Below are 13,389 nucleotides of genomic sequence, written 5' to 3'. Positions count from 1 at the left end.
CCACGGCGCCTGTTTCATGATTTTTGAAAGTACAAATGAAGCTCGCCGCCAGAAATTCCCCCCACTGGAGGCAGGGAATCGTGGAGGCCCCAGAGAACACCGGGTCAGGCCTGCTAATGAAAAGCAAATGGTGTTTACTGTACATGCAGAATAGAATGCATTGACGGCGCTGTCGAAGCACCGCAGAATTACGATTTGGCATGAACCCGGCACCAGCCGTAATTTTGGCATCAAATCTGAATGTGACATGTCCATGGCCAGTGGGTGCGTGGATGCCATGGGGAGGGAGAGATGCCTGGAGAGATGGGCCAAGGGTTTGAAGGTCGACCCACATTGTGGATGAAAGTGACAAAGGCATCATTCTGGTTGTGCACAAGGGTGTTTAATGTGTAGTACAAGTTCCCATTCTCCTGATGGTGCCGCTCCCCCCCCCCCCCCCGCAACCCCCACCGACTGCCTCCAACCTACCCGCCCCCCTACCCCCCCTTTAACAATGCCCTCAGTGATCCTCAATATGATTGACCCTCCTAGCTCTACCGTTATGTCTTGTTGGCTCCCCAGGATGCACATCAGAGGTGGAGGCAACCAGCTGTTTACCTTGTCCCATGGCCTTTGATGTCCCTGGCGGTCATCCTCTGGGGGCTCCGAGGCTGGGGGGCCCCGGCTCACTTGTTGACGGCACATGCACAGCCATTCTGCCCTGTCCCATGAGCTGATTTTGAGATGTGGCCTCATTAGAGTGGTGGAACTCGGAGAAGCTGGTGGCCTCTGTAGCCAGTCCATGGGATGGGTCCAGGTTGGCACTCAGCGGCCCCATCTCCCACGGTGCCCATAGGGCCCTGCGTTTCCCCATGGGATGGAGTGGCAGCTCGTTCAAGCCCTGGCTACCCTTGCATCATCTGGCTCTGCCAGCCATGGTGGCTCCCCATGGTCTGCACCATTGTGTCAATGCCCTCGGTGATGCTCCTCAGTGACTGGGACATGCTCTGCAGTGCCTCAGCCATGCCCACCTGTGACTGGATAAGCTCCACTGTGCCTTGGCCATGCCCATCTGCGACTGGGTCAAGCCCTGCAGTGCCATTCCCACCTGAGAGTGGGACAAGTCCCGCAGAACCTCATCAAGGTCAGCCTGGTACTGGGTGAAATCCCCCAGAAAGGCAGTTATTTTGTCGAAATTCTCAGCCGTGGCCATCACCGACTGCACAACGCCTTAGACACCTTCACTAATGGTGCTGACGTCATGTACCAGGCTCTCCTCTGTGGTTTCCACCCTAGCAGTGTTCGCCTTGGTGCCACGCATTGCCCGTGACATCTCCTCCGCCCATAGCCTCTGAGACTCCTCTAATTGGCTACGGATCTGCTGGAGTGCCGCTGACATCTCCCTCTGAATGTCCGAGCTGCTCCCTATCTGCTCCAGGTAACTCTGTTTCTCAGGCTCAGCATCAGGCTGGGCCCAGCTGAGTCCTGGGATCTGGCAGCCCTTCGACTGCTGTCTCATCTGCGGGTTCCTGTCTCTACCTGATGTGCAGCAAAGTGGTGCTCACCAGATTGTGCTCCCGAAGCCTGTCCACTAACATGTCCCAACAAGGTGTCTGTATCTGCTGGGATTACAGCTGTGCCGTGACTATAATGGTGGCATCTTCGGAGCTCTCCTCCACCATCGGCTGGAGGACCTGTGGGAGAGTGGACATGTGGTTAGTGGGAGGGATGGATCAGTCTGTGAGGCAACAACAACTCACATTTGAAAGGTCCCCCGGGTGGGGCCTGGTGGTTTCTCATCTCTGTGGCCTCCATGTGGGTGACCGATCTGTCCTTGGCCACACCAGTCACCTCCAGGGCACGCTCCTCGAAGGAGGTGAGGATGCTTAAGTCCGGCACCCCTCCGCCAGTCTGGGCCCTCTCCTGACGATTATGGGAGAGCTTTTCTTGACACGACTTAGAGGGGGCGTCATTAGCCATATGCTTGGTTCACAGTGGTGGGAAGTGGGGTGTGTTGGGGGGTTGAGGGGGGGGGAGAGGGCTGAAGAGCGGGCTGGGGATCGCATGGGGAATTGGGGAGGTTGATGCTCCCTTGGGGGGGGGGGGGTTGAGGGGCATTGGTGTCTACTCAATCATGCTGCATGGTGTAGATCATTGAAATTTTTTCGGCATTGGATGCCAGTCCTCCCGGTCACACTCCCTGAGCTCACAGCTCCTGCAACCTCATCTCAGTCAGCACTCGCTGCCCTATGGCTCACCCACCAGGACCTTCACGGGAAGAGGCCATCCGTCTTGGCCTCCACTGTGTCTAGGAGCCTCCTCAGGTCAGCATCCCAAATCTTGGGGCTGGTCTCCATCAGCGCCATTGATGCGAGCTGACTATCGTTGGCTAAGAAAGTGCAGCTTTAGCGCTGCACAACCTTGTTAGCAGGGGGCTGGAGAGCAAATCAGTTGGCGAGCTTCCATTTGTGGCGAGAAGCCCATGAGGCCTCGTTAAGTAGACCATTAACGTTGAATAGCGTTGTTGGCCTTGCTGGGCCGAGCGCCGGGAAGCTCGCGAACATACTTAGAAAGTTTTCCAGCGAATCGCCCATTAAAACGCTGGAATGTAACCAAGAGCCCATACGTTCCCCAAATAAACAATTTGACCCTTATCTCAGCATTTGCCTAAATTGAAAATAATAAAGCAATCGAAAGTGCTTAAAAATTATACCTTTATACAATCTTTATTGTCACAAGTAGGTGTACATTAACACCGCAATGAAGTTACTGTGAAAATCCTTTAGTCGCCAAATTTTGGCGTCTGTTCGGGTACACTGAGGGGGAATTCAGAATGTCCAAATTACCTAACAGCATGTCTTTCGGGGCTTGTGGGCGGGAAGTGGAGCACCTGGAGAAAACCTATGCAGACACAGGGAGGATCTGCAGACTCCACACAGACAGTGACCCAAGCGGGAAGCGGGTGCTGTAAAACAACAGTTCTAACAACTGTGCTACCGTGCCTCCCATAAAATTCTTCCTGCTTCCATGCATCTGGAGTAAAATCCAAAAGCTGCTGAACCCTGACCATCTCCCACAAAATCTGAAATCTTACTGGAGATGGGATCTTCATAGCCTGGTACCATGTAAATTAGTTGGTTAATAGGAGTGGGACTGTTTGGGTTCCTCTCACTCTCCCGTCCTCAGGAAAATACCAGAGGACAGGAAAGGGGTTGGGATCTCCAGCTAGATTACTCTGCAGGCATTCTTTTTTGCTATCCCACCTCCGGCATCTGACCAATTCAGGACAGGGGTTTTGGGTGTTGAAATTCACCTTTTTTTAAATAAATTTAGAGTAGCCAATTAAGGGACAATTTAGCGTGGCCAATCCACCTAACCAGCACATCTTTGGGTTGTGTGGGTGAAGCCCACAGACATGGGGAGACTATGCAAACTCCACACGGACAGTGACCCAGGGCTGGGATTTGAACCCGGGTCCTCAGTGCCGCCGTCCCAGTGCTAACCACTGCGCCGCATGCTAGAATTATACCTTTATACAATCTTTGCCAGAATATGATATGTAATTATGCCAATACCAAGGGTTCAGCCCCCATACCAACTGTGGTACTTCATGAGGGTCTGCCTCCTTGCCTTGCTCCATGATTGATGTGGATTGGTGTCCCTCAAGCTATCTAATAAATTGTGTCACTGATAGAGAGATCTACCCATGGACTGTGGCTAATAATCTCCTTACTAATATTCGGTTCTATTTCAGACTCTGTGTTAAGTAGGTGGTCGATCCAATATCACCCATGTTGCACCATCAGTTGAAATAAATTTCTACCCCAAATTTTGTGTACTTTTAGTATAGTTACTGATTGTACAAGCTTGGTGAACGGTGCACAAGTATGAAGAGGGCTTACTAAATGGAATGGTTAGGGTCCAAAGCAGCAGGCCCAGCGAAGCATGAGACATGGATATGTGAGGATGGGAAGCTGAGACCTGAAGTTTTCTGATGATGAATTAGTTGGCAATGGGGGAGAAACAGTGGAAAAAACAGTTGAATAGATATATTTAGGAATGAGAGGGTGTCCAATCCAATGTACCAAGTCCGTGTCATTGTGGATCAAGACATCACAGCAATAACTGGCTTCGGGAGAATTGAATAAATTCCCAGCCGTGATAGAAACAACTTGATGTGAGTTTCTCAAATACACAGGAAATACACATTGTATTTTTTAAAAAATCATACAATGCCCAAAGTGGAGTCTATCTGTGTGGTATTGTTCTATGATTATCTAAAAAGGGGGAAGAAGAAAGCAAAGAGGAAGTAAAATTGAGAGATGGAAGGAAAGGAACAGAGGGTAAGTGAAGAAGGGAAGAGGAAAGAGTGAAGGAGTCAGGGTGTATAGCAACAATTAGAGGGAATGAGCCAGAATATACCAGATGCAGATAAGAGAGATTGACCATGCAAAATTCTACAGGAATTGTGAGAATTCTAAATTATGTGACAAAATGTTCATTACTTCTAAGTACTTATCTCCCCTTGATTTAACACCATTTCCCAATTTAAACTGAAGGTTGTGAAAGTAAGAACATTGGAAATAGGAACAGGAGCAAATTGTTTTTCTTATTTGCTTCTGGGATGTAGGCGTCACTGGGATATGGCTGTCACTGGCTGTTCCAGCATTATTGCCCATCCCGGAGCGCATTTAAGAGTCAACCACATTACTGTGGGTCTGGAGGCACATGAAGGCCAGACCAGGTAAGGACGGTCTGACCTACATACCTGCAAGGAAAAACAGAGTGAGACAGTTATGTAATAAAAGCGAAATACTGTGGATGCTTCACATCTAAAATAAAAACAGAAACTGCTGGAAAAATTCAGCAGGTCTGGCAGCATCTGTGGCAAGAGCAGCATAATTAAAGTTTTGAATCCAATGTAACTTCTTTGGAACTGAAGAGTGGAATTGAGACAATTATACTTTGTAATTGTATTGTTTTTTTGTTCGTCTGTATCTGATTGTTGTGCGAATGATAGTGTGTGAGGCAAGTGAATGAAATTGCATTTTCTGAACTGCTGGAGAAAGTGTGGGATAATAAATAACCTTCTTTATTTGCAAACTCACAAAACACTTGCTGCTGGAATTATTTACTTTGAGACCATCACTCTGAGGGTAAAAACATACACACACCTCACACCCAAACTACAGATGGAATGGACAGGTGGAAAACGTTCTGTTCATGACAATTGCATTTTCCATAGTGCTCCTCACAACCACTTGATGTCTCAAAGTGCTTGTAATCAGTGAATTATTTTTTGAAGTGCTGTCACTGTTGTAATGTACGAAATGATTTTGGCATCATGCTGTGGAATGAGGCCGACTTTCAGTCCAAAGCTTCACTTCAATGATGCTTGTAAGTGTGACACGGAAGACCCTAAACATTGATTATTGCACCTGGGAGTTACTGACTAGCAAAATGCAGAAATAGCGACACTTCCTGCAGGTGTGCCCAGTCGCTATACAACAGTTGCAAATGCCAAAAACAATAACTCACAAGGTCACTTTGCACAACTTCATGTAGAATGCTTGTGGCAGAACCTGCCTCTCAAGGACTGGCATCCACAGCCATGAGCAAAGATGCACCAAATAAAGGTACACCACCTAACTGGGTTGTTTGTGGTGTGCCCATCATCTTTCAGCGATGGAATGATGCCATAATCCAACAAAGGAAATATGGCAGCCAATATTTTTGCATCAAACTACCAAAATAATAATGCAAGAAGGACCAGGTTATCTGTTTATTTGCGCTTCTTTAAAGTAGTGGCATGGGATCTTTGAGCAGGCAGACAGGGCCTGGTTTAACATCACATTCAAAAGACAGCACCTCTGACAGTTCAGCACTCCCTCAGTACCATCCTGGAGTGTTAGACTTGATTTTTGTGTTCAAATCCTTGGAGTGAGATTTGAACCCAGAGTCGTGTGATTCAGAAGCAGAACTGCTATCAATGGAGCCACAACTGACAAGAATTCATACATACACCGAGGGCCCTAAGCCACAACTTGAGCACAAAAGTCTACATTGCCACTCCAGCGCAGTACTGAGAGTGCTGCACTATCAGAGGAGCCATCTTTTGAATAAGACATTAAACTAAGGACTTGCCTTATCACTCAGGTGAGCGGCATGGTAGCACAGAGGTTAGCATTGTTGCTTCACAGCGCCAGGATCTCGGTTTCGATTTCTGCTTGGGTCACTGTCTGTGCGGAGTCTGCACGTTTGCCCTGCGTCTGTGTAGGTTTCCTCTGGATGCTCCGGTTCCTCCCACAAATCCTGAAAGATGTGCTTGTTAGGTGAATTGGACATTCTGAATTCTCCCTCAGTGTACCTGGACAGGCATTGGGGTGTGGCGGCTAGCAGATTTTCACAGTAACTTTATTGCAGTGTTAATATAAGCCTACTTGTGACAAAAATAAAGATTATTAGCATTATTATCACATAAGAGATCCTATGGCACAATTTGGAAGAAGAGCAGGAATGTTATCCTGTGTCTTGCTCGATATTTATCACTCGATCAACATCATGAAAACAGATGATCAGCTCATTGGCACATTGCTGTCAATGCGAGCTTGCTGTGTGCATATTGGTTGCTGATTTTCCTACATTGCAACAGTGACCATACTTCAAAAGTAATTGGCAGGAAAGCATTTTGGGATGTACCCAGGAAGCGAAAGGTGCTATATAAATGCAAGTATGTCATACCAGTTCAACCAATCTAATTTCCAGCAAAAATAATTTGAAAATACAAAAACAAAAAACTGTGCATGTTGGAAATCTGAAATAAAAGAAACAGCATATGTGGAGAGAGAAACAGAGTAAACGTTTCAGGTCAATGACCTTTCATTGGAACTATTTGAAAGTAATTTATTTAAATTGCATGAAACCAGGGGTGCTATTGAATAAATCCCATCGCTAGAAAATGTCAGACTACTCGTGTTAAAAGCAATTTGCTTTAATTGGGGGGGGGAGGCTTTTATACGTGTGAATTGCAACCATATAATCATCCAAGTTTACCTTGGCTGAGTTTGCGATAAGTGGTTTGTGATGGAGTCCAGAGATGGGGTAGTGATGCTTAAAATCACACTGTTTGCGCTTAACCTGCTCTTTTTGGTAACGTTAAATACATTTTTATTTGAAAAGTTAATCCCTGGAATTTAAAAATCTAAATGACTTTGTTGAACTAGAAATAAGTTTATGTAAATGCTGTGCCGATTTCATTAAGTCGCATTAATGTGGTCAGATCGCTCTCTTTTTTTTTCTACCCGACCATTTTAGATGTCTTATTTACCAGAGTTAGTTTCCATAATTTATTTTATTTAAATATGTGGTAAATGTAGCGAGAGTGATATCGACATAAAAGACTTCGTCAGTAAGTTGTGCCCAATTCTCTGAACATGGGTGTTAAGGATCAGAAACTAGTTCTCTGCAAACTGGCGCAGTAATTCTTAATTTAGTTCATCATCGAAATGATTTATGTTCCTTTTGACGGACATTCTTATACTTTAATTGTCAATTGCTCAAACAGTACTTTCAGCATTCCTGCGGGTAGGAATCTTGTTGAATTTGTTACCTATTGATTGAATGGAGATATAAATTTGATTTTAAAACATAATTTACTCCTTTTTGAAGGTTTATTTACCGCTTGTCCAAATTACTGGAACGAAGGTGTTTTGAACAGCTTGCCACTTCACCTTTTTTTTTAAAGTCACTCATTCATCCTGAGTCTGCAGCACCTCCCGTTTCACATTGTGTGGCTTTCCCATCAGGCTAAGGGAAACTACTTAAAGCTACAGGCACTGATTTAGGGAAACTACTCTCCAAATACTTCCTTTGAAATGTAATATAGGCCCAATCTCAGACTGATCAAATACTGTCAAAATGTCCTCACTTTGCGTTTGTAGCCAGTCGATTCATAAACATCCTTTGCAGTAAAGAGCCTGCCTATTGGTGAATATGACTATAAATGTGGGCCAACAAGTTCTAATGGTCAACCTTGAGTCAATCGTGAACTTAGTTTCACGACTGGCATTAAGCAGCTGCACCTTCTCGGCATTTTGCCTAAGATCGGGTGTACTGCCTATTCTTATCAGCTTGGATCTGGTATGCCTCTTCTGTCGGGACCATGAATTGGATTCAATTTGAATTAGTTTTCTGAACAAGCCAGGAGATGGATTAGCAGCATGCCCTGTCCACTTTGTATTCGCTTCGAGAAAGGAACAAAACTTAGAACAGTTGTACATTCCCTTAATCCTGAGATCACCATAGTAAAAATAAACCCTTGTGTTATCTATAATGGAGGCTAGGCTTGCTTGTGCCTTTTATATTGAGGAAGGGCGATTACCCAACTGGCATTGAGTCTTTGAAGGGGGAGTTGGGAGTCAAATGCTCCCCCCGCCACCCCGATACGGGTCACTCTTTTGAAAGACTGAAATAATCAACACAAATTCCAAATAATTCAATGATACAAGTGTTGACTTTTAAAGTGAGAAGCCAATTTCATTCAACTTTGAATTGTTAAAAATCGATAATCAACACAAATTCCAAATAATTCAATGATACAAGTGTTGACTTTTAAAGTGAGAAGCCAATTTCATTCAACTTTGAATTGTTAAAAATCGATAATCAACACAAATTCCAAATAATTCAATGATACAAGTGTTAACTTTTAAAGTGAGAAGCCAATTTCATTCAACTTTGAATTGTTAAAAATCGATTGAGGCTTACTGCACCTGGAGAGTTTTTGTCAGTACATCGTAGTTTTGTTTTAAACATCCATCCCTCCTGATTCAAAGTTAATTGTGTGATGTGGCACGTTTACCTTGCCTCCTGCTCTGCAGAGCTTTGACAATACAGTTTAGAATCTTCCGGATGTGTAACCTTGCAAAAGCTCATTTTAAAGATAAAACAATTATTTTCGTTCTAGGTATTTGGTATTGAACTTGTGTGGATGGGTGCTTCAATTCACCTGAACCTATATCCCATTTCTTTACTGGCTGGTAAATCGATCTCTGGCGTCCCTGCTGTTCTCCTGATTGTCGGTGTCCTAATTTTTTTCATGGCTATCTTTGGGATTGCTGCTGTTTGGAAGGAAAACATTACTATGATGAAAGTGGTAAAATCTGTACTTTGCTTCCATGATTTTGTTTTGTTTGTATTCGTAACTAACATGTTTATAAAATGAAGTTAAACAGAATGGTTAAACTTTCTGTAAAGCTTTAAATGTTCCCACAGTCAATAATAATATTATTACAACAGACCTTTCTTCCTGCCGCTACATTAGCACATGTGTAAGATGATTTTTGATACTTAAAAAAAACTAGATGGCTTGCTTGGAACTCTTGGGGCAAATGGGATTCCAGGTAATCAACCTTTTAGTCAACATGCTTTTTTTGGAGAGATATAAATCACCTTTCAGATTTCTTGATGTGCACTGTAGGAAGAACTCGCTCAGATGTTTTTGTTCATTCCTGGGATCTTTTTGGAAGACTTGATCTCCCACCTCTCTATCTTGTGCTGTCTCTGCATGTTCCACATGGGTCAAGTGCATCTGGTTTATTATATCTATCCTTCTGCTTTCCCCTCCCATGTTTTCTGTCTCTTGTCTTCCCCTTGTCTATCGTGTGGTCTAAATGATTGGCAAAAGTATTGAAACTGTTTCTCCTCTTCAGCCATTTCGAGCACTTCCTCATTAGGTGTTCTGTCTGTGAGGTATGCAGAACATTCACAGCTAGAATGCATTCAGCTTATTATGCTTGGCTGTAGTCTGACCCGAGTTCTTCACTTCAGTGGAGGGGTGTACTCTCCTCAAAAAATTCAGTTTACAAACTTCTACAGTTTGCATATTACAGTTTACCAGAAACAGCTGGAATCGTATTACAAACTGAAGAACCGAATTGGCAGTGAACATTCTACTTGGCTATGGTTCATGTTCGTACAAGTGTCTTCCCACAGTTACGATAGTCTTTGGTGTTTGACATTCCACAACAACTTGGTACCTAATGAAGCACCCTTCATTAAGATGTTCCCAAAATGTGTAGTATATGTGGGCTTTCAGACGAGGTTAATTTGCAAAACAAAAGCATATGGGATAGGAGGAGACCAGGCAGAATACAATAAGATTGTATTCATTGTCACTTTTGGCTAGTGGAGTGCTACAAAGATCAGTACTTGGGGCCCCAGCTGCTCTGATTTGGATGTGGGGACCAAATGTAATATTTCCAAGTTAGTGGGTGATACAAAGCTAGATAGGAATGTGTGTTGCGAAGAAGACATTAAGCGGCTACAGGAGGATTTGGACAGACTTAATGAGTGGTCAAGAAAATAGCAGATGGAATATAATGTGGAAAAAGAGGTAATCCATCATGGTAGAAGGAACAGATGTGCAGTGCATTTTCTAAATGGTAAGAAGGTAGAAAGTGTAGATGACACTTCAAAGTGAAGTGTCCAATCAGCCATTACATTACTAGGCCTATAGTCACAAGTGCTTCCTGCGTACATTTGCATACATATTTTGACTGCTGCTCCAGACCTGAGCCCATCAGTCTATTTCCACCAATGTTCTTTGGTGAAAATAGACTGGGCGAGCAGCAGCCAATTGTGAATGAGCGCAGGAAGAACCGGTTTCATAGATCTAAATGTAAACATCAGGGTACATAAGGTGATGGTAAATGGGAGGTCACCTGATTGAATAATGTAACCTGCCCTCACTTAAACAAACCGATCTGGATGATGTTTCTGCCTGGTTTTGAACCGAGATGATGTTTCTGCCTGGTTTTGAACCGATATATGTGTAAAGTTAACTTGATAACCAGTAAACTACAATGGACGATTTGGGTCAGGTGGAATAAGCATGAAGCATCAACAAGCTGAGTTTGGAGATGGATGAAGTCCAGCTGTTCACCAGAGTTTCACTCTATTTTCTTGGGGTTGTTGTTGATGTGCTTTTCTCCCTCAAAACCTTAACTAACGTTATTGGTCCACTCATTTCGTACAAAGCAACACCTTTTGAACTTGCAGCTCAGTTACTTTGATCTGGGTCAAATCCATTTGGATGCAGCTGAAGATGGGTGCATAGAAATTCTATGTACTTTTTAAAATCTATTGTACATGTCACTAGACCCCCACCCACTCCCCAGAAATGTACATTTTCTGCAATGTCTGAGAAATTATGGGAGTAATTTTTAAATCAACAGTTGCTTAAAGCAGCTTGTGCCCTCTACCTACCTGGCAAAAATGAGTAGTTGATTTTTATTGGTGTGCAATAATTAAATGTAATTGTCTTGCAAGAACATAGCTGTTGTATTTCTCCGAAAATTTTTATTGCTGACATTCGATGTGTTACACTCGACTTGCATAGGATATACAGCACAGAAACAGACCATTCAGCCCAACCAGCTCATGCTGGTGTTAATGTTCCACTCAAAACTTCTTTCTCTTTTTTTTCTCATCTAAATTTACCGTTGTCTCCCTCACAAATGCATTTATATTATCTGCTTCAACAACTTCACATTTCTTACCACTGGTGGGGTGAAGTTTCTTCTAAATTCCTGGCTGAATTAAATGTTCTATTGGTCGCCTTTGTTCCCAACAAATTTTAATCCACTTTATCAAAAGCTTTCATAATTTTAAATAGCTCCATTAGGCACCTCTCAGCCTCCTTTTTTTTCAAGAGAATTGAGACCCAGTCTGTTCCTCCTTTTTGTATACCCCCACATTTCTGGTATCATCCTGTTTATAAATCTTCTCTGTACCCTCTCTAGTGTCTCAATATTACTTTCATAAAATGACACCAGAACTGCAAGCAGTGCTCTTTAAGTGGTTTAACCAGGGTTCCAGCAGAATTTCATCTGTTTCCCGCTTGACAGATTGCAGTACTTGCTGACTTGTGGTGACAAACCTCCTGAAATAATTAAAATCACATACAATTGTGCTTTAATGTTCTGACTGAACATTTGTGTTGATAGCTGTGTCAGCCAGTAACATGCATGTGGTTCTCCCTTGGAACTACTAGTATTCATTTTGTTTTGAATTGAGTTTAAAATCTATATTTGTGGCCTCCCTGAATCAAGCTCACCTTTTTTATAGGTGAAGCATTGTACACATGTTCCTTCAGAATATGTTTCAACTCAATCTCTATGTAATGAACATCCTTCAAATTACTTCAGCCGTTCCATCATATGGTCCCACACAACCCTACTGATCTTGGAAAGGCAGAAAAATAATTTCTCACAAATTGACTTGGGTTTCAGTTGCCAAATTACCATTATGGATTTTCAGCAAAACCTGATTTTAGTTTAAAAAAAATAAGAGTTGGTAAGTTTACATTTGTATAGCTATTTTACAGATTTTGGCTGGGGGTACCTTTTTGAGCGACTGGGAGGTGATCTGTCAGCAGCCGGTAGCACAAGGAAATCCACAAGTCTCGTGTGACGCTACAGTACTGACCAATTTCACCACCTGCAAGTCACCCTGTGGATTGACAGACTTTTTGTATCCAGTCAAGTGGAGACCACTGGAGGAGAGGCCACAAAGGACAGGATGGGTAGCGAACTCTGGCGGTGGTGGAATTTGGGGTGGGGGAGGACAATTTAGGTGCTCCTACTGCTCTTGGCCCACAAGGGTTCCTGGGGATCCAGGACCGCGATGGCAAAATCAGCGGGTTCCTGCTTCATTAGCATATTAATATGCTAACCTTTCACCTGGAAGTGGGTATGACTGCTTGAGTTAAACCCAAAAGTCAGCAGTTGGAGCCTGCTTCCGGACATTTTTTTTATTGACTGGCTTTATTTTGCTCAGCTAAACAGCCCCTTACCCACTGACCCACGTTTAAAAATTGCCCCCAAACCTACCCCCTTCAAAAAAAATTGTCAGATTTAAATTTTGTTTCATTTTTAATAAATCAACACATTTGCACAACAAGATGCATAATCTAGAACCCCATGCTCCTGCAACATTTGATGTCTTATGCATTCACCATGCCATCAGCCATTTTTGGCTCTGAACTCAAATTTCATCCTTGCCTCTCCAGTGCTATACGTTTTTATCTTTCAGATTTGTTCTGTATGAAGTGCTACTCTTTTTTTTTATTTATTTATTTTTTTAAATTTATTTTTCCTGCATAAGTGCGAGATTAGTGCAATTTGTTAAATTTAAATAGCTTGGTTCTTCACTTGGGTAGCAATCCGAGACAATGACTTTGCATTGATTTCAATTAAATTCTCTATTAATGCTTTTAAAAATTGAGTCCTTCCTGTCATTTCCTTTGTTCCTTTTTTTTCTGTTTTATTATTTTTTGGTCTGTGGAAAGGGCTGGTAGATATTCTAACCATTTAATTATGATACTGTATGTGATAAAAGGTTACTTGTGTTTTA

The 13,389-nt window shown here is 43.2% G+C and overlaps 1 protein-coding gene across 2 annotated transcripts in view; it reads left to right on the top strand.

Moving 5' to 3' along the window:
• Window positions 1-7,021: 7,021 nt before the first annotated feature.
• The window catches only part of LOC119962444 (CD63 antigen-like), a 40,998-nt gene continuing 34,630 nt past the window's right edge, over window positions 7,022-13,389 (top strand). Inside the window, exons 1-2 of one of the 2 annotated variants that reach the window (XM_038790400.1) lie at window positions 7,022-7,128; window positions 8,942-9,130. In XM_038790400.1, coding sequence (XP_038646328.1) covers window positions 7,063-7,128; window positions 8,942-9,130 — 255 coding nt within the window. In that variant the 5' untranslated portion in view covers window positions 7,022-7,062. The remainder of the gene's footprint in view (window positions 7,129-8,941; window positions 9,131-13,389) is intronic. The other variant, XM_038790401.1, reaches the window with a different exon arrangement.

This window comes from Scyliorhinus canicula, chromosome 2, assembly GCF_902713615.1.
Source record: "Scyliorhinus canicula chromosome 2, sScyCan1.1, whole genome shotgun sequence".
Classification (NCBI taxonomy): domain Eukaryota; kingdom Metazoa; phylum Chordata; class Chondrichthyes; order Carcharhiniformes; family Scyliorhinidae; genus Scyliorhinus; species Scyliorhinus canicula.
Note: the sequence above shows the minus strand (reverse complement) of the source record. Positions and strands in the feature narration are given on the sequence as shown.